Below are 23,543 nucleotides of genomic sequence, written 5' to 3'. Positions count from 1 at the left end.
TAAGAGGAACCACTATGCTGCCTAGTTCTTCTACAAGAGGCATTTGAAAAGTCCGTGCAAAAATAAATACTACTTATGTGTTTGGGGTAAACCTTTTTTATTTTTCGACATAGTCTCTTTTTAGACTTATATACTTCGTCCAATGCTGTTCTAATTTGTTGATCCCTTCCAAGTAATAGGAATTGTCCAATTCTGCAAAATAGCTATTAGTTTCTGCAATCATCTCCTCATTTCAATAAAATCTTGTCCTACCAGCCATTTCTTCAAATTGAGGAACAAATAGTAGTCTGAGGGAGCCAAGTTTGGAGAAAAGGGGGGATGTGAAACGAGTTGGAATCCTATTTCGATTAATTTCGCGACCACAACTGCTGAGGTGTGTGCTGGTGCATTGTTGTGATGGAAAAGGACGTTTTTGCGGTCCAATCGCCGGTATTTTTCTGGCAACTCGGTTTTAAAACAGTCCAATAATGATGTATAATATGCACCTGTAATATTTTTAACCTTTTCCAAATACTTAATGAGGATTATCCCTTGCGAATCCCAAAAGACAGTCGCCATAACATTTCCCGGTGAAGGAATGGTCTTCGTCTTCTTTGGTGCACATTCTCCCTTGGTAACCCATTGTTTATATTATTGTTTGGTCTTAGGAGTATAGTAATGTATCCATGTTTCATCCACAGTGATGAAACAATGCTTAAAGTCCTGCAGATTCTTCCTGAACAGCTGCAAACCATCCTTGCAACACTTCACACAATTCCGTTTTTGGTCAAGTGTGAGCAATCACAGAACCCATCTTGTGGATAGCTTTCTCATGTCCAAATTTTTATGCAAAATATTATGTACCCATTCATTCAAGGTGCTCACAGAACAAACAATCTCATGCACCTTCACTCTTCTGTCATCCATCACCATATCATGGATTTTATCAATGATTTCTGGAGTCGTAACCTCCACAGGGCATCCAGAATGTTCAGCATCACTTATGCGCATATGGCCACTCCGAAAATTTTTAAACAACTTATAAAGTGTTCTAATTGAAGGTCGCTGTAATGTATATCAAGCTTCTCTCTAGTCTCCTGAGACGTTTTGCCTTTCATTAAGTAATGTTTAATCACCACATGAAATTTGTTTGCGTCCATTTTTTGACAATCACTCGACTTCCTTGATTCACATGAACGCCAAACACAAAGAAATAGACAAATATAGCTGAAACTTGGTGTGCATTCTTTCCAAAGATGCTGCTAACTAGACATGTCCTCGATATGCACCAGTGGTGCCATCTCTTGGACTTTTCACTGACTTTTCAAATGCCCCTCGTAGGAACATGTGCTCTCAGAATTTTAACAGTAAGTGTAAATCATGTCTTTGTGCACAATGCCTCTAGCATCTTTCACTATAGTGGATGAATATATCCTTAAGCCATTGATGAAACATGCTGCTCTTCTTTAGATCTATATTCTCTCTATTAGTTCTAGTAAGGGTCCCAGACTAAAGAGCAATACTCAAGTCTGAGGTGAATGGTGGTATTGTAAGCTACCTCATTCTTTGATGGACTACACTTTCTGAGCATTCTTCCAATGAAACTTAGTACAGCATCTGCCTTTTTTGTGGCTAGTTTCATGTGGACATTACATTTCAAATAGGTCTGTGTACGTAGTTCCAGATGTTCAATGGACGTCACTGTTTCCAGTGATTTTACAGTGATCATGTAATCCAAAATTAATGGATCTGTCCATATATTTTTGCAGACTACGGAATATTTTTATGTTGAGAAACAACTGCCAATTCATGCTACAAATGTTGATCCTATGCATGTCTTCCTGTGTTTCACTGCATTAATTTTTTAACATTTCAGTTTTCCTATAAACATCATTGTCATCCAAGAACAGCCCCATGGACTTTCTGACATTATCTGCTTGACCATTTATATGCATTCTTAACAGTAGTGGTCCCAATAGCATTCCCTCTTGATACATCAGAAACAACTTTTCTGTCAGAAGATTTCTCTCCATTAAGAATGAGTTGTTACATTTGCTAAGATCTCTTCAATTTAACCAAAAAGCATGTCAGATATTCAGTACACTTGTATTTTGTTTCCAGATGACAGTATGGAACTGTATCTACCACTATTTGGAAGTAAGGAATGTCACGTCACACTAAGCACTGACATCTATTGCCTTCTGGATCTCGTGGACAAACAACAAGTTGAGTTATACAGGATTTTTGTTGATGGAATCCATGTTGTTTCTTGTACAGGAGATTATAAGTCTCAAGGAAAGTATAATACATTAGCATAAAATGTATTCAAAAATTCTATAACAAACTTTTGTAAGTAACATAGACTTACAATTCTGTGCATCAGTTCAACAACCCTCTTGAATTTTGGAATGACCTGTCCATTTTTCTGTTCAATTGGAACACCTCATTCCTCCAACAACAAATATTTGACTGCTTTAGAAGAGGGGCATGTTTCTTCACATACTCTCTGTAGAATTGTACCAGTATCTCCACTAGGTCCTGTCACCTTTTTACTGATGAACAATTCCATATTCTACATTCAAATCACTTATCTCAACATGTATTTTGTTTTTTGTGTGATGTCAGAATGAAGGAACCATAGTACAATCTTTCTCACTGAAAAGATTTTGGAATATGAAATTTAGTATTTCAACTTTCTCTCTGTTTTCTTCTGCTCCTGTGCAGTGGTCATTTAAAGGGGCAACCATGCAACTTGTACCAACTTTCCTTCTACAAAGTGACCCTGCAAGTGTTCTTCAATCCCCTGTAGGTGGGTTTGGACCAACCATTTGAGGCGTATCAAAAGGTGCTGTGACATCGGGGATTCCTGGCTGTGTCAAAGTTACCACAGGTGCAAAAGCTTTCTCTATAAGTGCTTTAAGCAGTCTGTCATCTGTAGGTAACACAGAGTCCAACTGTTTTGGAGAAGGTCAATTCCCACTGTGTTGGTACATCTTTATCTGCTTTCAGCAACACACAATAAATATACTTCTATCCCAAGCTGTTATTATACTCATCTAAGTACCATTGCTATTCTGCTTCTGATTATCAGTTACTTGTCAAAGTCTGGAGACTACTGATTATTTGTTATGGCAGCTAATTCGAACTGAGATAGGTGAATGTGGTGCTTTGGTATTGTGAAACTATACTACAAGGTCAGATAGTGCTTCACTGGCACTCACAAAATACACAAACATTTAGTGAAAGGAAATGCACTGCTCAACACAGATAACAATAAAATAGCTATGGATCACTTTCAGGTAGAAGCATGTAATTAAATAAACTGATTAAAGTGGATGCATGTAACAAAATAAAAACTAAGTATTTTTGCTGCTGCCGAGAACAATGCTACAAAGTCAGCTCATATGAATTTAAAAGTGAACCTCCACAGACTGTGCCAGACGGGCTACTCAGTACCCTACACCATGTCATCCTCTGGCAACGGAGTCGTTCACATGCAGCATGGAGACGTATACGATCAGCACACTTCACTCCCAGCCGTTGTCAGTTTCCCAGTCCTAAGTACCACTTTTCTCTCTCAAGTATCTCCTCAGCTGGCATCATTCCAGTTGAGTATAAACCCCAGAGTTTGAGAAGCAGTTTAAATATTTTTTAAAGTAAATAGCTAAATTTTGAAAAATGCTTTCATTACCTGAAGAAAGTACTCCTATTCACAAGAATTCTATTTACTTATCTCTCATACCTGGATTGAGATTACACAGATTATGACATGACCTATTTATTCTCTTTTTAATAGTTTTAAAACTTAATATTTGTTTTACTTACAGATTGTTCTTTCATTTCTGTGTCACTGATGACAGATGGGTCCATTTTGTTAAGGCCAATGTAGCTCAGGTCAGTATCATTGACCCTGAAATTTAGTTATATTGTAAGATGTAACCTTCTTCAGTTAATTCAAATTGTTAATACAGATTTAGTTAGCTCTAACATAATTAAATTCAGCATCATTTATATGAAAATAATGGTTAACACTTCCAAAAAACTATTTCATCAAATATATGACATTGTTTCAAATTGTGCTAAAGACTGAAAAACAGCTACAATTATGGAGTTTGTCAGAAATGAGACATTAGAAAATGTTTGGTTTGCATAAACTTTGATCCTTTCTTCTTGAGTTAAAAAACAACAATGCCTGAGACAATCCTGGATCACTGATATTATGGCACATCACCTGAGGGTGTCTGGTTTGATTCTTCATATCATAAAGAGTTTTCATCTCTGGAAATTTACAGGCAAAAGAATATCTGGTGTTACACAGTTTCTAATCGCCTGATTATTCACAACTGATCTAATTTAAATTCTAAATGTCTCTGCCATTTCAGGTGATGTTAGGGAATAATTTCCGGTTGATGACACCATCATAAGGGGAAATTAAACTTTGTGAGCCTGCCACACCATCTGAGAAGACTAAGTACTGGATTTCATCACAACTTCTTTCATTTCATCATTTACAGTAAAAAAGTCTCCATTCTTTGCACTCACTAAACACATGCCTCTTCTTTCTACCAATGTTGTTACAGCTAAGTCAAGTGGCTCTAGTTCTTTCCTGAAATTTCACTAACATCTCAGTAAAAAGGAGGTGCAGAGTTCTCTTCGTTATGTGTCCATGCAACATAAAAAATCTAAAATCTATCCTGTGTGTTTTGGATTTACTTCACATTTGACTCACTTCACTACCTTATTAGGCTTCTAAAATGATAGATAGGTGCTTCTTTATCTGCAAAGCTAAAAATTAGAATAAGGAAGGTGTCTGTTACAGGCCTTTATCCATTAATGATGAAAAATGGCTTGATTAATAATTATGATGACCATTCTTATTTGAAGACATGTAACTTGGTTCAATGAGTCACAATGATACTGTTTTTACTGCAGAATTTGTTTATGTCTCAGGAACTCTCTAGACTTTCTTTCAGCTGAATTCTGTAATGGTTTATGCAGTCATACTGTGATCTCTAGTGATTCCGTTCATCACATTAAATGGTAAGGCAATTGGCAAGGTGTATGAAAATACAACTTCCCAGTAGGGGATTTCAGTCATGTAAATGACAGTCATCTCTCACATAGCTGTAATACACCCCTTATGGCTCTGATGAGTTAAAGTATGAAGTAATATGCTTCCCAAAACAATATAGAAGAAGAATTGAACATTATCAAGCCACTGTGATTTGTATTGGAAGTCCAATTATGGATCATTTCACTCTGTAGCATCTCCCATAAAATTGGAATAATTTCTTTCAAACATATATTTCTTCAAACTCTTTGGCCAATTTAAAGGCTTACATGTGTGAAACCAAAGAAGAATTCAGGCTGTGTGGATGAGGTGTTAATATTATTTGTCCATCTCCTGTAGACCCATTGTGGGTACCTTTAAAAATTTTACCAACATTTTATACAATGAAGAGCCAAAGAAACTGCTACACCTTCTTAATATCGTGTAGGGCCCCCCACCATCACACAGAAGTGCTAATATTTGAAGCAGTGCTGGAGGGAATTTACACCATGAATCCTGCAGGGCTATCCATAATTCCATAAGAGTACGAAGGGATGGAGATCTCTTCTGAACAGCAAGTTGCATGTCACCTCAGATATGCTCAATAATGTTTGGTGGGCAACGAAAGTGTTTAAAATCAGAAGATTGTTCTTGGAGCCACACTGTAGCAATTCTGGATGTGTTGCATTGTCCTGCTGGAATTGCCCACATCTGTTGGAAGGCACAATGGACATGAATGGATGCAGGTGATCAGACATGATGCTTATGTATGCGTCACCTGTCAGAGTCGTATCCAGACATATCAGGGGTCCCATATCACTCAAGCTGCACACACCTCACACCATTACAGAACCTTCATCAGCTTGAACAGTCCCCTGCTGATATCCAGGGTCCATTCATGAGGTTGTCTCCAAAACCTTGCATGTCCATCCACTTGATACAATTTGGAATGAGATTCATCCAACCAGGCAACATGTTTCCAGTCATCAACAGTCAAATGTCAGTGTTGACAGGCCCAGGCGAGGCATAAAGCTTTGTATTGTGCAGTCATCAAGGGTACACAAGTGGACCTTCGGCTCTGAAAGCCCGTATTGATGAAGTTTCATTGAATGGTTCACGTGCTGACACTTGTTGATGTCCCATCATTGAAATCTACAGCAATTTGCAAAAGGATTGCACTTATGTCATGTTGAATGATTCTCTTCAGTTGTCATTGGTTCCATCCTTGCAGGATCTTTTTCTGACTGCAGCGATGTTGGAGATTTGATGTTTTACCGGATTCCTGATATTCTCAGTAGACTCATAAAAAGGTCGTATGGGAAAATCCCCACTTCATCGCTACCTTGGAGATGCTGTGTCCCATCACTCATGCGCTGACTATAACACCATGTTCAAACTTACTTAAATCTTGATAACCTGCCAGTTTAGCAGCAGGAACTGATCTAATGACTGTGCCAGACTCTAGTTGTCCTGTATAGGCGTTCCTGACTGCAGTGCCATATTCTGCCTGTTTACATATGTCTGTATTTGAATATGCATTTCTATACCAGTTTCTTTGGCACTGCAGTGTAATATGAACTTCACAGTTGTTTTAATGTTACACAACACATACAAAATGTCACACAGGATAAAAAAATAGGCTCACTTGACTAGTTTGTAACACAAGGCTAATGAATAGAAAATTTAATTTCATTTCTATAAAACAGAATTCATATGAGTGTTAGTAATAGCTACCAACCAAGAAGCATACAAAATTACTTTTTATTTTTACCTTAAATGTACAGATGCTTCCTCAATAAGAGTATTTGCCCTTAATGGCAACACACTCCTAATGGTCCCCCATGAACTTTCAGCATAAACATTAACTGTTAGATCTAGAAGAAGGTGCTGCTTATAGAAGTTGTCAGATAAGGAAAATTCTGGTGCAGTCTCATCCAGAATGAAAAAGTACCTAAGAAACAAACAACAACTATATAAATTTCACAGAAATAAAAAGAAATACATTCACATTAGCCCCTCTTGCATTTCTTAGTATATAAGTAGCTAGCATTAAAAAGATAATAATAATGTTCTGTGAAACTTCTGAACCATTAAGTAGATATCTGTCTGAAACAAAATTTGTATTGCAGCACAGGTACATGACAATACACTAATCATTAAGCTTACAGAACTGAACATTATCTCTAATCTTTAGAATTAATTATATCAAGAAGCTCTCAAATGCTGCAAGTAGAATGTCCACAAAATTAAAGTATGGAATTGAAAAGGAACTGGATATTTTAATGTAGGGTCTTCCTTTATGCAGTCTGTATGTGTACCAACAGTGTAGCAACAGTGGCTGCTAGAGAATTATGTCCAGCAAGACACTGACCAACTGTAACCAAGGCTCATCTATTTGGTGACATGCGAGGTGAAAATGCAAGTCGGGAAAGCATTTGTATCTGGTTCACACACTCCTCAATGTATTGAAAAAATTTTTCATGTGAACTTGTTTAAAGAAAGGCAGTAACTCCTGATCTGAAATCTCTCTGAAACAGTCCCTGCTGTTCAGAAAGCACTGAATATGTAGAACCTGACACTACTTGCTGTATTAAATGACACACCAAAGTATCATTTTTTATGTTTGTTTACTATGCTACCCAAGAATGCAGGTTGTTTGATTCTGGTTACCATACTAGCATTAGACCATCACTATAGAGCAGGCTGTCATCACTAAAGGGTAGGTTGTCATGGTACTAATCTGAAACTACTAAATTCTGTCACTAAACATGTCACTGAAAATGTAGATGTGCTCATTTCAGTTTGAGCCACTTGTGGTTGCTGGACAATGTACAAATGAATCATGCAATTTGCATGAAATGTTTGACATCACAAAGAGAATTCTTTTGCCAACCAAACCCATACCTTTCGCTGCTATGTTCAGGAGTCATTCACTTCTGTTTCACACATATAACATGTGGTTGGCTATAACATTTTGAATTAAAAAAGCAAACTTTGGAAGAATTTATGGTAATATTTACCATGTAGAAACACTTTCGTCTGCCAGTATGTATTTTCTAACAATGGAAAATTCAGGATGCAATGTGACAATAATATGAAAAAGATACGTGCCACTCACCATATTACAGAAATGATAAGCCATAGATAAGCACAACAAAAAGACTGTTAGCAAGTAAGCCTTCGGCCAACAAGGGACAACACACACACACACACACACACACACACACACACACACACACACACACAATGTAAACACGACTCACACACATATGACCACAGTCTCTGGCAGCTGAGGCCACACTGCAAGCAGCAGCTCATCATGGGAGAAGCAACCAGTTGGTTAGGCTATGGAAGAGGGGGGGATAGCAAGGTAGGGGTGGGGGACAGGGAAGTTATTGTCCTTACCCATCTAGCCCCTTCCCTGTTCCCAATGTAGCACTACACAGCCCTCTCTTCCACCAACACACTCACAGTCTTTTTACTTCTCCCCTTCTCTGCTCCCCCCCACCCCCCACCCCCCCATCCCTGTCCTCCGTCTAACCTCCTGACTGCATCTAGCTGCCCAACCGTTTCTCTGCCTCATCCCTGTATGCTCCCACAAGTAGCACTTTACCATCCCCCACCACTATCCTACTATCCCTCCCCCTCCCTGCCACAGTCTTCTCCTTACCTCCACCACCTGGTTGCTTCTCCCATCATACGCTGCTGCTCACAGTCTGGCCTCAGCCAGGGACTGTGGTCATGACTGTGTGTGTGTGTGTGTGTGTGTGTGTGTGTGTGTGTGTGTGTGTGTGTGTTTGTGTGTTGTGCCTATCTACTACTCACAATCTCTGCTGTATGGTGAGTAGCAACTATACTTTTCATAATATTGTCAGCAAGTATTTTCTGACATACAAGTTTTAGAAAAGAAACATCAAAGATGAGAAAGGCTTTCCCCAACACAATAAAATGAAATTAGTTATTCCTCATCATCCTTTCAGATAGCTGACAAAAGGTGTTCAGAGTCCAATATTGAATCAAACTGCATTCATGCATGATCACAGCAGTAACCCCTGAACTCCTTCTAAAATTTAAAGCTTTTGTTGTATTTCCTAAATAGAAAAGTGATAATTCAAGTAAGTGATACCTAATTTGTGTGTTTACAGCACCTTGGCACATAAACTCCACAAAAAAAATTTTTATGGGTGCTGTGTTGATTCATCAAACAGACCATCCAATAGATCCACTGCCGGTAAATGCCAAACAATGCCTCGTTTGGTGTGAGGAGTGTGAACATTGGACAACTGAACAGTGGACAAACATTGTGTGGGGTGGGAGGGTGTGGGTATGGCGAATCCCCGGTGAACGTCATCTGTCAGTGTGTGTAGTGCCAACAGCAAAATTCAGAGGTGGGAGTGTTATGGTGTGGTCATGTTTTTCATGGAAGGGGCTTGTACCCCTGTTTTTTGTGTGGCACTATCACAGCACAGGCCTACATTGATGTTTTAAGCAGTTTCTTGCTTCCCACTGTTGAAGAGCAATTCGAGGATGGCGACAGGATCTTTCAGCAGGATCGAGCACCGGTTTATAATGCACGTTCTGTGGCAGAGTGGTTACACCACAATAACATCCTTGGAATGGCCTGCACAGAGTCCTGACCTGAACCCTATAGAACACCTTTGGGATTTTTGGAATGCCAACCTCGTGCCAGGCCTCACCGACCGACATCAATACCTCTCCTCAGTGCAGCACTCCGTGAAGAATGGCAGCCATTCCCCAAGAAACCTTCCAGCATGTGACTGAACATAAGCCTGCACGAGTGGAAGCTGTCATCAAAGTTAAGGGTGGGCCAACACCATATTGAATTCCAGCATTACCAATGGAGGGCACCATGAACTTGTATATATTTTCAGCCAGATGTCTGGATACTTTTCATCACATAGTGTACATCAAAGGCGCAGCCAATGTAGAACCAACTTTCTGAAAATGTGGAACAATCAAAACTGAAGGCTTCTGTTATGCTAATGATGCATTGGAGCTTGATCAATGGTGGGCTATATTTTTATGTTAGTTGGAGCAGCAATTTTTTATGCTTAAAAGACCAACTAATGGTTCTCTATCAAATACAGAAGCCAACAGCAGTCCAAGAAGCAGTGCAGCAGATATTCAGTGGTTGCTTCATGAACTGTGTACCAAACAAAGTGAAAAAAACAATAAACATGTTCTGTGATAATAGAGGTGCCACTGCACTGAAACACAAAGGCATGCATCATGCTCAAACAAAACACATTCACATGCAGCAACACTCTATACTTGAGTTAATTAACTTGGGAAAATTCAGCATCAAGTCAGTCAGTGCCAATAAGCACCGAGCAGATTTTTGGACAAAGAGATAATTTAATTCTCTGAAAATAGTTTTGCAATTTTACTTACACTTATTTGGTTGGTGCATTAGTTTGTAGTGTTTTTGTTTGGCATGCTGGTATTCCAATTTCTAAGGGTTTGTTTATCAAGTATCATTTTTTACTTGTAGTTCATTGTTGCTATTTGAGTTTATATATTTTCATTTTCTCAGTTGGATATAATGAGTGGAGCTGTGGATGCTGGAAAATGGAGTGCCAAGTGGAGAAATTGGAACATTTCCAACATACTCTTCTGTTTGAGCTCAATAGAGGGGTGATAGCAGCAGAGGCAGCCATAAACATTTGTGCCACGTATGGGGACAATGTCATTGGATGGAGCAAAGTAAGACAATGGTTTTCTCATTTTGACATTAGTGACTCTCCACATTCAGCAAGATCTTCGGGGTTTGATGAAGACTTTTTAAACATGTTAATCCACAATGGTCCGTGTCAGTGTACTTGAGAACTGGCAAATGTGATGGGCTATGAGAATTCCACCATTGTGTGACATTTGCATATAGTGGGTACATTTGCATAAAGCAGTTGTTTGGGTACTGCATGCTCCAAGGCAAAATAACAAAAATCAGCAGGTGGCCATATTTGCACTTCTGCTTGCATATTAATTGGCTGAGGACTAACACTGACCATTCCTGTCCTGTAACATTACTGATGATGAGACATGGTGTCTTTATGCTAACACTAGGAAAAGAAAAGAATAGCTGAGACCAAACAAAGCAGCAACTCCCCATACAAAAACTTGTGCACACCGAAAAAAGACAATGCTATGCATCTGGTGGAACAGCAATGGTGTGGTGTACTACAAATTGCTTGTCCGAGGTGTAAACTTCACTACTGACATTATTGTCACTAGCTGATATGCCTTGCAGACACAATCCAAGAACAACGACCAGGAAGACTTCATGAAGAATCCATGATAATGCCCACCTGCATTCTGATAGGCTGACAAAAAACACTATACAGGAGTTGGATTGGGAACTCATTCCATGCCTACTTTATTCATCTGATCTTGTGCCCTTAGATTTTCAGCTTTTCTACTCTCTATCAAACAACCTTCAAGGAACTTCCTTTCTATATGAAAATGTGCTCCAAACATGGCTGGAAGAATTCTTTGCCTCAAAATCACAATTTCTGCAGGTTCAGAATCAAAAAGTTATCTCAGCTTTGGCAACTGTTGAAAATAGTGAAGAAGTATATATTATTGATGAATAAAGTTTCTGCTGTGTGTAGCTTTCATGTTTATTAAACATACGGAAAACACCATGGACTTATGCTCCAACCTCCTCTTTCGTTCATTCATTTAATGTTTCAGAATGTGGTGAAATACTAGTGTTTACTGTCAGTGTCCCACTGATATAAACATGATTAAAGGCAGAGTACAATCCTGTTATGAGAAATAAAATTGGCTGTGACCTTATTTAAAGAACTACTGTAGCATTCACATCAAGTGATTTAAGAAAAAACTGGAAAATTAAGAGTAATTTAAAGCTCACTCCACACAAATATTAGCCCACTGTCCTAACCATTGCACCACTTGGTTCAATTTGTTAATTAATTAAAATAACATCATTGGACTGGAGTACCAACATCGTCTTCTTTCCAATGTATCAGTATTAACATCACATTCCAAGACATTTATCAAAATAAAAGCACAGAAGAAGGTAACCTACATACCACTTTCTGAAACCATAATCTGGAGCAAAGTGGACAGTAAGAGAAATGAAATGTTTTTAATATTTGGTATCTTCAATACTTGCATCTTGAATTTCAGTTTTGTCTTAACTTCAGCATATGTTCAAGCTTACTTGAAAATCTTTCTCTGAAACCAGTTTCCAACAACACAGTATCAACAACATATATTTAAAAAGGAGAGTGTTTCTCTTGAATCATGAAGCTACAATGCACTCAGCTGTACTTTTGAGGATATTTGTCAGGGCTAGTAACATCCAAGAATGACAGCTGGTTTGAAAAATATCTTCTTGCTGATTCTACTGCAGCTAGTCACCTTACAAATACTTATTTGAGATGCACCAGTGAGGAAAGAGAAAAATGAACTGAATGACCACACACATTTGTTATTTCGGCTACATGTCCTTACCATGGAACACTGCCTTGTCAAAGCACTGACTGTGGCTTATGTGTTTGCATGAAGCTGTAGTGCAGTTACTGCTAGGGTCTTACAAGCAGATTAATCAGTCAAAGAAGATCCCACAATTCCCCCCCCCCCCCCCCCCCCCCCCTGCCACGCTCCCCCATTAATTTCCACAGCCCTTCCCCAATTCCGAAGGTACCTAAGTACCCATCCAAAGTGTCATATGATCCATGCTAAGGGGTGTGTGGCACATGAAAAGAGGTGTCATGAATGAAGCCTCAGAGATACTGGTCAACCCTGATTAATAAGCCTTGCACTGTGTGAAGCTCTTTGGTGTTGACCTAACAAATCATCAACACAGATGAAAACTAAAAACACCAAGGGACTTGATGAGACCTTAAACTCCCAAGCATCAGTGCTGGAACCAATGGAAGCTGATTCTGCAACTAGATCTGGTGATAGGGCAGTCCAAGAAGTGATAATCATCACTGAGATGTCGGACTGGGACAAGGTCAAATCCTTGTCTGTGGCTCAGAGGAGAAAACTTCTCAAAGAACAAAAAAAAAAGGAAGGCAAAGAATGATTACCTAAACATAAATGGAGTGAACTGAAAGATCTCAAACATAAGATCACCAAAAAGACCTTGTCTCAGAGTGAAGAGGGTAAACAGATTCCTCCTATTTCTAAGACAGGGAAAAAGAGAACAAGGGAGGAGTCCAATTCTCACACTCCTCAACGTGACTGGGTACAAAAAAACCTGAGGCAAGAGACAGGAAAACAGACTTATAACATAACAGTCTCAGTCTTCAGTATGCGGTTATCGAACAGGGACAGCCACTGGTCAACATCATCTTGCAGCAGGTGGAGCTTGTTCAAATGGCTCTCTTTGAGAAAACTGAGAGAGGACAGAAGTACATCCTCCCCTCAGCTTCAAGGGGGCCTATCTGCACAAATGAGCTCTAATCTTTGTCTGTGAGAGGATGGAAGCAGCGGATTTCTTTATGAAATGGTGTCCAAGATACTTGCAGAAGAAGTGGCAAACTGCTGATCAAGATGGCAGCTGAGCTCTTCAGTACTACAAAGATAGCAATTTGGGTACTGGAACTTGTGTAGGATACTCCTCCAAAGACTCTGTTTACAAACTAAGGGTACAGAACTACATCTCAGCAGAGGACTGGAGGGTAATCAGCTGATAGATTGTACTGGATGGCCAAACCCAAGAGCAGTACTTGAAACTGTACTTAGGGTTCTCATAAGTTACTATCAGGATAATGAAAGACATCAGAAGTAAACATGGCTGCAAGTTGGCAGCTGCAACTGTTGCAAATAAACCTGCAACATAATAAGGGCACAACTGACAGCCCAAATCATCATCTGGGAAGAAGGGAGGTGGGCATGGCCCTGATCCAGGAACCCTATTTAGATAGATGAGGTGTGTCAGACAACTGAAGAGCTGGAGGCAAGTTGATTTATGCTAGAAATCAAAAGAATCTCAGAACATGCATTTATGTCAACAATGGAATTTAATTCATGCTGATGGTGAACTTTTGTTCCAGGGATGTAGTGATCATCAGTATGAAGCATCAAAAATATAGTAGCACAATGGAAATTATATTGGCCTCAGCTTACCTTCCTCATATGGACAGTACTCCTCCTACCTATAAAGTGAATAGAGTGGTAGATTGCTGTTCTTAGCTGAATGAACAGCTGTTGGTTGGTTGTGATGCCAATGCTCACAATCCAGTGTGGGGAAGCAGTGACACCAGCAGAGGGGGTGATTACCTTCTTGAATATTTACTTGAGAGTAACCTAGAGATTCTGAATGGGAGCAGAGAACCTACCTCCAGGAATAAGTAGGGAATTAGACATTGACATAACTTTTGGGTCCATTGTGACAGGTAGTTACGAAAAATGACGACATGTGGTGTTGGAGCTATCCTTATCTGATAACATATATATCATGTTTGAGGTTGAAATGAATACTAAACACACTCTGGACTACAGGAATTCTAGGAAAACCGAATGTGGTTGATATAGGAAAGACCTGAACTCACACCTGTTTGAAGTCAGAACTTCAATAAGGAATCCATTATACCTTGAGGAAATAGCAGATGAAATGATGTCTCCCATTATGACCTCATACTTCAGAAAATTGTCCTATCACCAAGAAGTGTATGAGCAGGTATTTACCTGGTGGAACAATTACCTGGAATTGCAAAGGAAGCAGGTAAGAAAATCAATCAATGCTGCAAGAAGGAAAGTGCATTGGGCAAAACACTGGAAGTCCCTTGCCAAATACAACTCTGTGATTAAGCAAGCTGAACTATCATTCTGGAAAGTATTCCATGAGGAATTTCACAAAATATTTGCTAGAATAGCAACCAATCCAGAGGCACTGTGAGGAAGGAGGGTTTTGAGTATACAAGGGGAGTGCGTTAGATGCTGTATGTGCTCCTCAAGACTCACTTCCGTCAATGCACTCCGGCAGATGACACAGACCAAGATTCAGTCCCTGGGATGTAATGATTTATGGGAAACCAAAGAGAGAACTAGGAAGCTGCCAGAGTATGTGTTTATTTCAAAAAAATACAGTGGGCAATGGCCATGTTTCAACTGTTCAAGTCGCTAGACCCTAAAGGACTCTTTTCTGGTTCTTCTACAACAAGCAGGAGAGGGACTAATTAGATTCCTATACAAACTGTTTAAAGTCAGCCTAGCAGCAGGAGTCATTATTAATGCTTGGAAAATACTTTCATTCTGAAGCCAGGGATAACTTATCATACCAAGGCTGCAGATGTGAGACCAATTAATCAGTCTTTCTTTCTCCTAAAGACATTAGAAAAGCTGGTTAATATTCATGCTAAAGAAGGAAGGTAACCTTCATTTCCTCTATGTGTAAACCAGCATGCATATCAACCAAACCAGCATGCATATCAACCAGGCAGATCATGCTCTTCTGCAGATGATTAAGACCATGCTGAGTAAATGAAAGGTCGAAGCTACTGTGGTGAATGAGAAAATGGTGATAAACACCACCAGAGGATGCCTATTGTGGAACCAAATCATCAAAGAGTTAAATACTAGAGGTTGATTATGCCAAGGACACAGAGACAATTTAGTCATAGTAACACCTGGCAGATTTACTAGTATTGTTAGAACAATGGCACAACATGCACTGTACATTGTGCAAAACTGGTCCAGGAAACAGGATCTAAGGGTCAGTCCCAAGAAAACTGTCATAGTACTTTTCATGAGGTAGTATATCCAGGACACTTACTGTCATCTCAAGCTCTTCGACAAAAGTCTACCAGTAGAGTGTACAATGAATTATCTTCGAAAAATCCTGATGTGATGTTATCTATGACCTCACATGTAAGGAATGTATGTTCAAAGGTGAAAGACAGTCTTGTGCACAATAGAGAGGCCTGTGGCAAAAACTAGGGTCTCAGGAGCATGTACTGGATATATACCACTATAATAAGTCCTGTGATAAGTTATGGCAATATAGTGTGGTGGAATAAAGTGCAACAGAAGGTGGCTACTAAGAAGCTTGCAAGGTGCACAGACTGGCCTGCTTAGTTATAACAGGTGGAATTAACAGCACACCCACTGCTGTGGTTTAGACCATGCTGGAAATGCCATCATTATACCTTTGAGTTTCAATGAAGGCAACAGCAAAGATTAAAAACTGGAAATAAATGGAAATCATTAGGAAATACAGAATCCCACATCAATATAGTGAATGTGATAAATATAGAAATGTTTGAGGAAATCTCTATACAATAACTTCCAGCTGCTTCAATAAACCCTTCAAGGCAACAATTGGAAGACAGGAGCAGTAAAAAAAAAAAAAAAAACTCAATACCACTCAGAAGATGTAGACCGGCTCACTGAAGAATCAAAAGCAGATGAAGGTATGGCCTAAGCAAGAGAAAACACTCTCTCTAAAGAAACTGGCTACAGTATTCCGGGTGGAGATATCTAGTACAAGAGAGTACACGGTGAAGAGTCCGAGTACGTGCTAAAAGGATTATGCCATCCACATTCATTCAGGCTGCCTAGCAGCTCTGAAATTTCTGTCAGCCCCTGCAATGAGATTAAAGATCATTGCAGAAAGTCATGAAGCCTCTGGGAGGCTAGGGGAAAGCAACAGGGTAAACATACTGTGGGTCACTGGTCACTCAGGAATCAGTGGTGATGAACAAAATCACAGGTGGGAAGGACAGGTGGGATGACTTCATTTTTTTGGACCATACTCTGTCCTAACTATCACTAAGATCATGGTAAGAAAAAAACATCATAACTCGATTAGGGTGCAGCATGCAAAATATTGGACTAAGAACCAAAAACAGAACTATGGTAAGTTAATGATGCTTGTTTCAAGAGAAGTTCTATACTCTTGGGCTTGAACAGGACACAGATTAAACTCATGGAGGACTGATGTCTGGCAATTGGAACTTTAAAAAGATACCTACACATGATGTGGATAGAGAAAGAAATCCCTAAGTGCAGACTATTCTATGAAGGGGATGAAACCTCATCACGTTTAATCTTGGAGGCCAAAAGAGACAGATAATTGATTAATTCATGAAGAAATTATGTATAATAAAGAACTGTTAAATCAAACAATGGAAAATCCAGGATGGAATGTAACAATATTATGAGAAGGAAAGTTGCTACTCACCATATGGTGAAGATGTTGAGTTGCAGATAGGCACAACAAAAAGATTCTCACAATTATAGCTTTCAGCCAGTAAGGCCTTCTTCAACAACAGACACAACAAACACTGCTCGTGTGTGTGTGTGTGTGTGTGTGTGTGTGTGTGTGTGTGTGTGTGTGTGTGCACATGCGTGTGTGCATATATGTGTCTATTGTTGAATAAGGCCTTAATGGCCAAAAGCTATAATTATGAGAGTCTTTTTGTAGTGCCTGTCTGTGACTCAGCATCTCCTCTATATGATGAGAGCAACTTTCCTTCTCATAAGACAGAACTGTTAAAAGTTCTCCTACTATTTAACATTACTGACTGACTTTACTAGGTCTCCTACTACTCATTATGGGTACTGACTGGCTTTACTAGGTCTCCTACTACTCTTTATGGGTACTGACTGGCTTTATTAGACTTACAGGGAGAGAAACCACATAATAAATTCCACTTTGATGTGGGCAACAGTGGGGCAAGACCACTGATGTTTTGTCTCCCTGTGTAAATCAGTCAGTCAATCCATCAGTTACATGTTCTTTTCATTGTATATAGTAGCCAAATCAATGAGTATGGCTTTGTTGATAATGAATCTTCACTCATAAATGCCCGGCTTGATGAAGGCCAATCATATTCTGAATACTCCCTGGTATATAAGGAAAATGTACAGGCTGTCCATTTCATTTTTATATACCTGCCCTCCACTTACCCCTCGAAGCACTACCTCTGAATAAAGGTATTTGGATATGATAATTCTCCTCATCAATCTATTTTCTTCTGTTTTTCCTTTTATTGGTACTTTGCCACATCTTTCTTTTACTACCTATCCTCTCTCCCACTTTTTCTTTCCATTTCATTTTCACTTTTTATGTTTTCCCATGCCACTACCTCTTGCAGCACACAGTTTTCAGCCCCACCATTTTAAATTTACATTCATTTACTTGATTATTATTGTTGTATTTGGCCATATGTCACCTATGTCTTGCTTCCAGCACAATGTGTTCACTTTGCTGGTTTGTCTACCCTTGGCCAACAGGTGTCTCTCCTCCTGAGACTATTTACAAATACCACAAGTTCATCATATTCTGAGGGCATGATACTGTAAACAAACAGTCTGTTGATACACTGAATGTTATAAGTACCATGAAGGGGCACCAGTCATGCTTCCAAGCAGTGAAGGCATCAGTAAATAAGTGGCACTGCTTTCAAGGAAACAAGTCCTGTCCACAAGTCATGTGGTCACAGACATACTTCCGCCCGCTTGATATTTAAGGCAGAGCACAACCTCCAGTGGTAGCATTCAACCATTCTCTCTGTTACAAACCAGGAGCTGGCTACATCTCATAGCTCATCAATCAGAACTCCCCGAGACAAGGCCAGATGCTCCATTCTACAATGCACTATCTCCACACTGCTTCCTGTTATGCCACACTATCTGGCCACCTGGATTCCACTCCTACAACCACTTGGAATTGTTGTAGTGCCAGTGGGTTTTGTTTCTGTTACTTTCAAGTGATCACCAACATTTTTTCAGTTGCTATCCAAACTTATCTTTATTGTAAGCTTATGCCATGTATAAAGTGTTCTTATATTCAACCTGGGAATAATTTACTACAGTTTACTGAAGCTTAACATTGGCAACAAGAATAAAGACACGTTTTCTGCTACACTTTTGTCTTATTACAGGAGCCATTGCTTTCTTGCTCAGGTTGGTTACCTCATGTAAGTGACACATTCATGCTGTGTGGTCACTTTTTACACATTTGTGAACAATGTGGACTTGAATAGCAGGTGTCTGTTTGCTGTTCTCATTGTGTTTTGGGAGGTCAGTGCCAGGGGGAAACAATACAGGGTTGATCCTGTGCCAGGCTTCATAGCAGCACCTCCTCTGGCTCCAGTACATTTGCTGTCTCTTCCATCATCTCCTTGTCTTGTCCACCACTGTCCACCTCCAACCAAGCCCAGTGCTGCTTCGCATGTTGCTGCTATGCTTAGTCCTTCTCCCAAGGGAGACTTTGTCTGATAATCTGTTGGGGACAAAGTTTGAGTCCACACACTGTGGTTGCTGGGGTCCTCAGCTGTTGCTGTTCTGTCTGGCCACCATGCTCCCTACCTTCAGCTGCACTCACTCAACACTGTGTGCAATGCCACTTCATGCCTTGGTCACGAAAATGTAATCATGTCCAGCCTTCCTTATGCCACAAGACTGACTTTGCTTCCATCCTCTGGTGCCTTTGTCATGAGAATGCAACCAAGGCTTCTTTCCCTTACAAGGGTGGCACACCATGTCTTCCAGTGCTGAGGACCCCACTCACTTTCCTTCTAGCTGTGCCCAGAGTTGTGTCCATGATGGAATAGCTGGCTCTCTGCATAAAGCACCATGACTGAACTGCCACCCAGCCACTGCCCAATCCTGGTTGCACCTGACACTGCTTGTTTCCAATACCTTTACCTTGGTGCAGCCATGATCAGCCTTCCTTCCCATGATGGTACTACACCTTCACTGCTGCTAAACATGCAGCCCGCATTCTTAGTGTTGTCCTCTGGCTCCACTTATGGACCCTCTCTACTATGATGCAAAGTTATTTCCATAAAGACACCATTACAGTGTGGCTAATGGTTGTAAAGTAATTTGTAGAGGTGATCATGATGTCACTTATCTTGAAGCTGTTGAATATCCATTGTACATGTGGATTTGTTGTCTAGGCAATCATTGATTCCTTTGCTGCTCTGGATGAAAAAGGTGTGGGTTTTGACTATTACCAGACTACTGAAATCATGAAGCAGCATTCCACAATTTCTTGTTTAGAAATAGACATATTTATTGTCAGAACTTTGAACTCAAAAGTAATTTAGTAAATTTCACAATCTCAAATCACAAAAATAAAGTACCACATGGATTGTTGAAATCACATGTTTATCAAGAAACACACATAAAAACAATTCCTGATCGCCGCCAACACACAAGTGGCCAAAATCATCTTGCTGACCAAAGATCACAGAGTCATATTGACAAAGAAATTGTGATTTCTGTATCAATTAATGATACTGCATTTTAAAGTTACATGAAATATCAAATAGCATAAAGGATAATTCAGTGATAATAATAATATGAATGACAAAACTGTACATATAAATAATGCAAGACAAACTTTTAGAAATAATAAAAGTAGTAATTTAAATATACACACTCTCAAATTTGCATTGATTGCAGCACCTACCCTAACATCACACTAAGTGAATGCTTTTTGAAAACAACTTTAATTAGTGTATAACATCTTATAACAAAATGGGCTCTAATGGTCAGTTCCATTACACACTACAGCTGAACCCAATGCTGCCCCCATGGTTAAGCCTGACACTGCCCATCAAGAAGCACCGTTGCTTCCAGTTGACACAGCCATGGTTGATCTCTTCCTTTCAGCACTATGTGACTCTGCTTATATGTAACGTAAATCCAACCTACTGATGTAGATTTTTTTCCAGGTTCCTGTGCTTGTCACAGTGACACCCTTCCCACTACCCACTTGTCTCACTGCATCCAGTTGCTCCCATGCTCTGGCATAGGCTATGGCAACAGCCTTTCTGCCACCCCAGGACTCCCTTTGGCCAACATTTTTCCTGTGCTCCTGTTTCCATGCTATTTCTATTACTTTTTGTTGCATCTCTCCACACTCCCAGCTCCTTCCTACATTTTTGTACTCCTCACATGCTCCTTACATACCCTTTCACACTTCTGCACCACTCCTCCCTTATGCTCACACAGATGTGACTTCTGTTCTCATGTTTGTCAGTACTTGCTGTCACCGCATCTGTCATCAGCACTGCCACACTCCTGGCGTCTGATTGTTAAAACCTAATCTCATAGTGTTTGCAGTGCCTCTGCAGCATCTACTCTGTGGCCACCAGAGACTTCATGCCTCATGTGGGACCAACATTGGGTCAACAGGTCTGCCTCTGTGGGCCACTGTATGCCTTACATCTGGTAGTCTTCTACACTACCACTAATTCTCCTCCATCTTCTCTTCGCAACACTGCCCAGGACAGCCATAACCTGGGCAGCATCCACTGCACAACCTCAGGTCCTGGATTCCTGGGACTGGTTTGCAACCACACTGGATTTCCCATTCCACTAAACCCCTAATATCACCTGAGGGAAGCTTCCATTCAAGATCTGCGGGCTTTCTCAAGATAGCTTCGCCAACTTCTCAAAGGGGAAAAGGGGTTGCATATTGGCCACACCAACTATGTTACACTTCCGATATGTCACAGTGCTGTGCTTTTCCTATCCTTGGCCTGCAGGCAACTCTTGTCCACGAACTATTTACAACTAGCACAAGGGCATCACATGTTGTCGATACGACACTGTATACGAACAGTCTGTTCATGCACTACTTGTTATAGGCACCACCAGGAACACCTTCTGCGAGTGCATGCATCAGGAAACCAATGGCGCTGCTTTTGACAAAACAAGTTCTGTTTGCTTGCAATGTGGTCATGGATGCTGCTTCACAGTTTGCCACATCACAGGGCCTTCCTGGACACTGTTCCTACAGCTGCTCGGAATGAGGCATCCCTTGGAACAGTTATAATGGCAGTGGACTTCATTTCTGTTTCTATCAAGTGATCATGAACAGTCTTTCAGTAGTTACCCAAGCATCACTTTATTGTGCACTTGTGCTGAGAATAAAGTGTTCTTGGGGTCAACCTGGGAATCACCATTTACTAAAGAATGCAAAATCCAAACCAGTTCATAACAGTGGTGGTGAAAAACTTAACAGTTATATCTTATCATGTTTCCTATTTTTGACTTCAACTTAATGCAACGGGCAAAGGCATTTTCTTATAGCTGATTCTCTCTTAAAATATTGACTTTCTTCCATCAATGAAATTTCTCTTGCATGATGAGAAGTACAGAATGGGACTTATGAGTAAGGTAATTCTGTCATCAATGCAAACGTTGTTTGAATACCTCATCACTTTACTAGGCATGCTCCTATTGGAGGTAGTATGCCCTTGCATTCTTCCGATTTTTGGAAGGACTTACCCACCCAGTAATAGGGAGACCTACCAGTAAATGTGGGCTCCAAATCACAGTGCAACATTGTACTTTTCACATTAACAAACAGTGCCAGAGGTGAAATAAGTGCTAAGTAATACAGAATATCCTAGTACTGAGCAAGGATCAAACCCGAGACCTTTGATTGATTGATTGATTGACTTCTTTATTAATCCATGTAACAATTTACATTGTGTGGATTTCGTCAGCAAAATCATATACAATACAATATACCTACAATTATACACATAAAATTAGTATTTACACACATTTTTGAGGTATCTTAAATTAGTTTTATATCCTTGTGTAATTTGTAATTTTCTTATAGTACTGTACAATTTTTGATTACATATCATAATTATTTCCTCATGTATTACAATGCAGGCTACTTTAATTACACTACATGTTTTAATTCAGATAGTCCGTTACTGCGTAATAACTTTTATTTAATAAAAAAAATTTTAGTTTTGTTTTGAACTGTCCGATTGTGTCAATATCTCTTATTTTTTGGGGTAATTTATTATATAATTTAACAGCATTGTACAACAAGCTCTGCTGAGTTTTAAATTTATTTTTCCTCTCTAGATGCAGATTGAATTGGTTTCTAGTTTCATAGCTGTGTACTAATGAATTTTTCATATAGCAGTCAATATTTTTTTTTACATACATAACACTTTGAAAAATGTATTCACAGGGGACAGTTAGGATTTCCAGCTTTTGGAAATGTTCAAGGCAGTGAGCCCTACTGCCACTCTTGGTTATTATACGAATTGCTCTTTTTTGTAACTTGAAAACTATTTGAATATTTTTACTGTTGACTCCCCAAAATATTATTCCATAGGTAATAACAGAGTGGATATAAGAAAAATATACAGATCTGACACATGTAGTATCACAAACTGCAGTCAGAATTCTCAGAGCATAGCATGCTGTAGCGATTCTGTTACTAAGTATTTTAATATGTTCTTCCCACTTTAACTGACTGTCAATATGTATACCAAGAAATTTTGTGTAGTCGACACATTCTATAGTTTCATTGTTTAACTTAAAGTTGTTAAAGTGTGGTTTTTTGCAGACATAGAAGTTAACAGCATTTGTTTTTTTAAGATTTAGTGTTAGTTTATTATTGGATGCCCACTCACGTACACTGTTTAGTGTTTGTTCAGCTTTTTCTTTTAGTGCATCTGGTGATTTGTCACTGATTAGAACATTTGAGTCATCTGCAAACAATATTGTTTGTCCATGCTTGATGCTCTGTGGG

At 39.5% G+C, this 23,543-nt stretch overlaps 1 protein-coding gene across 1 annotated transcript in view; it reads right to left on the bottom strand.

Annotated features, from left to right (window-relative positions):
- The window catches only part of LOC126483828 (fatty acid synthase-like), a 394,620-nt gene that overhangs the window by 117,304 nt on the left and 253,773 nt on the right, over positions 1–23,543 (bottom strand). Inside the window, exons 23-24 of the mRNA XM_050107027.1 lie at positions 6,801–6,980; positions 3,805–3,889 (exon numbers count right to left, since the gene is read on the bottom strand). Coding sequence (XP_049962984.1) covers positions 3,805–3,889; positions 6,801–6,980 — 265 coding nt within the window. The remainder of the gene's footprint in view (positions 1–3,804; positions 3,890–6,800; positions 6,981–23,543) is intronic.

Source organism: Schistocerca serialis, chromosome 6 (genome assembly GCF_023864345.2).
Source record: "Schistocerca serialis cubense isolate TAMUIC-IGC-003099 chromosome 6, iqSchSeri2.2, whole genome shotgun sequence".
In the NCBI taxonomy this organism is placed as follows: domain Eukaryota; kingdom Metazoa; phylum Arthropoda; class Insecta; order Orthoptera; family Acrididae; genus Schistocerca; species Schistocerca serialis.
The sequence above is the reverse complement of the archived record's forward strand: the minus strand, read 5'-3'. Positions and strand labels throughout refer to the sequence as shown.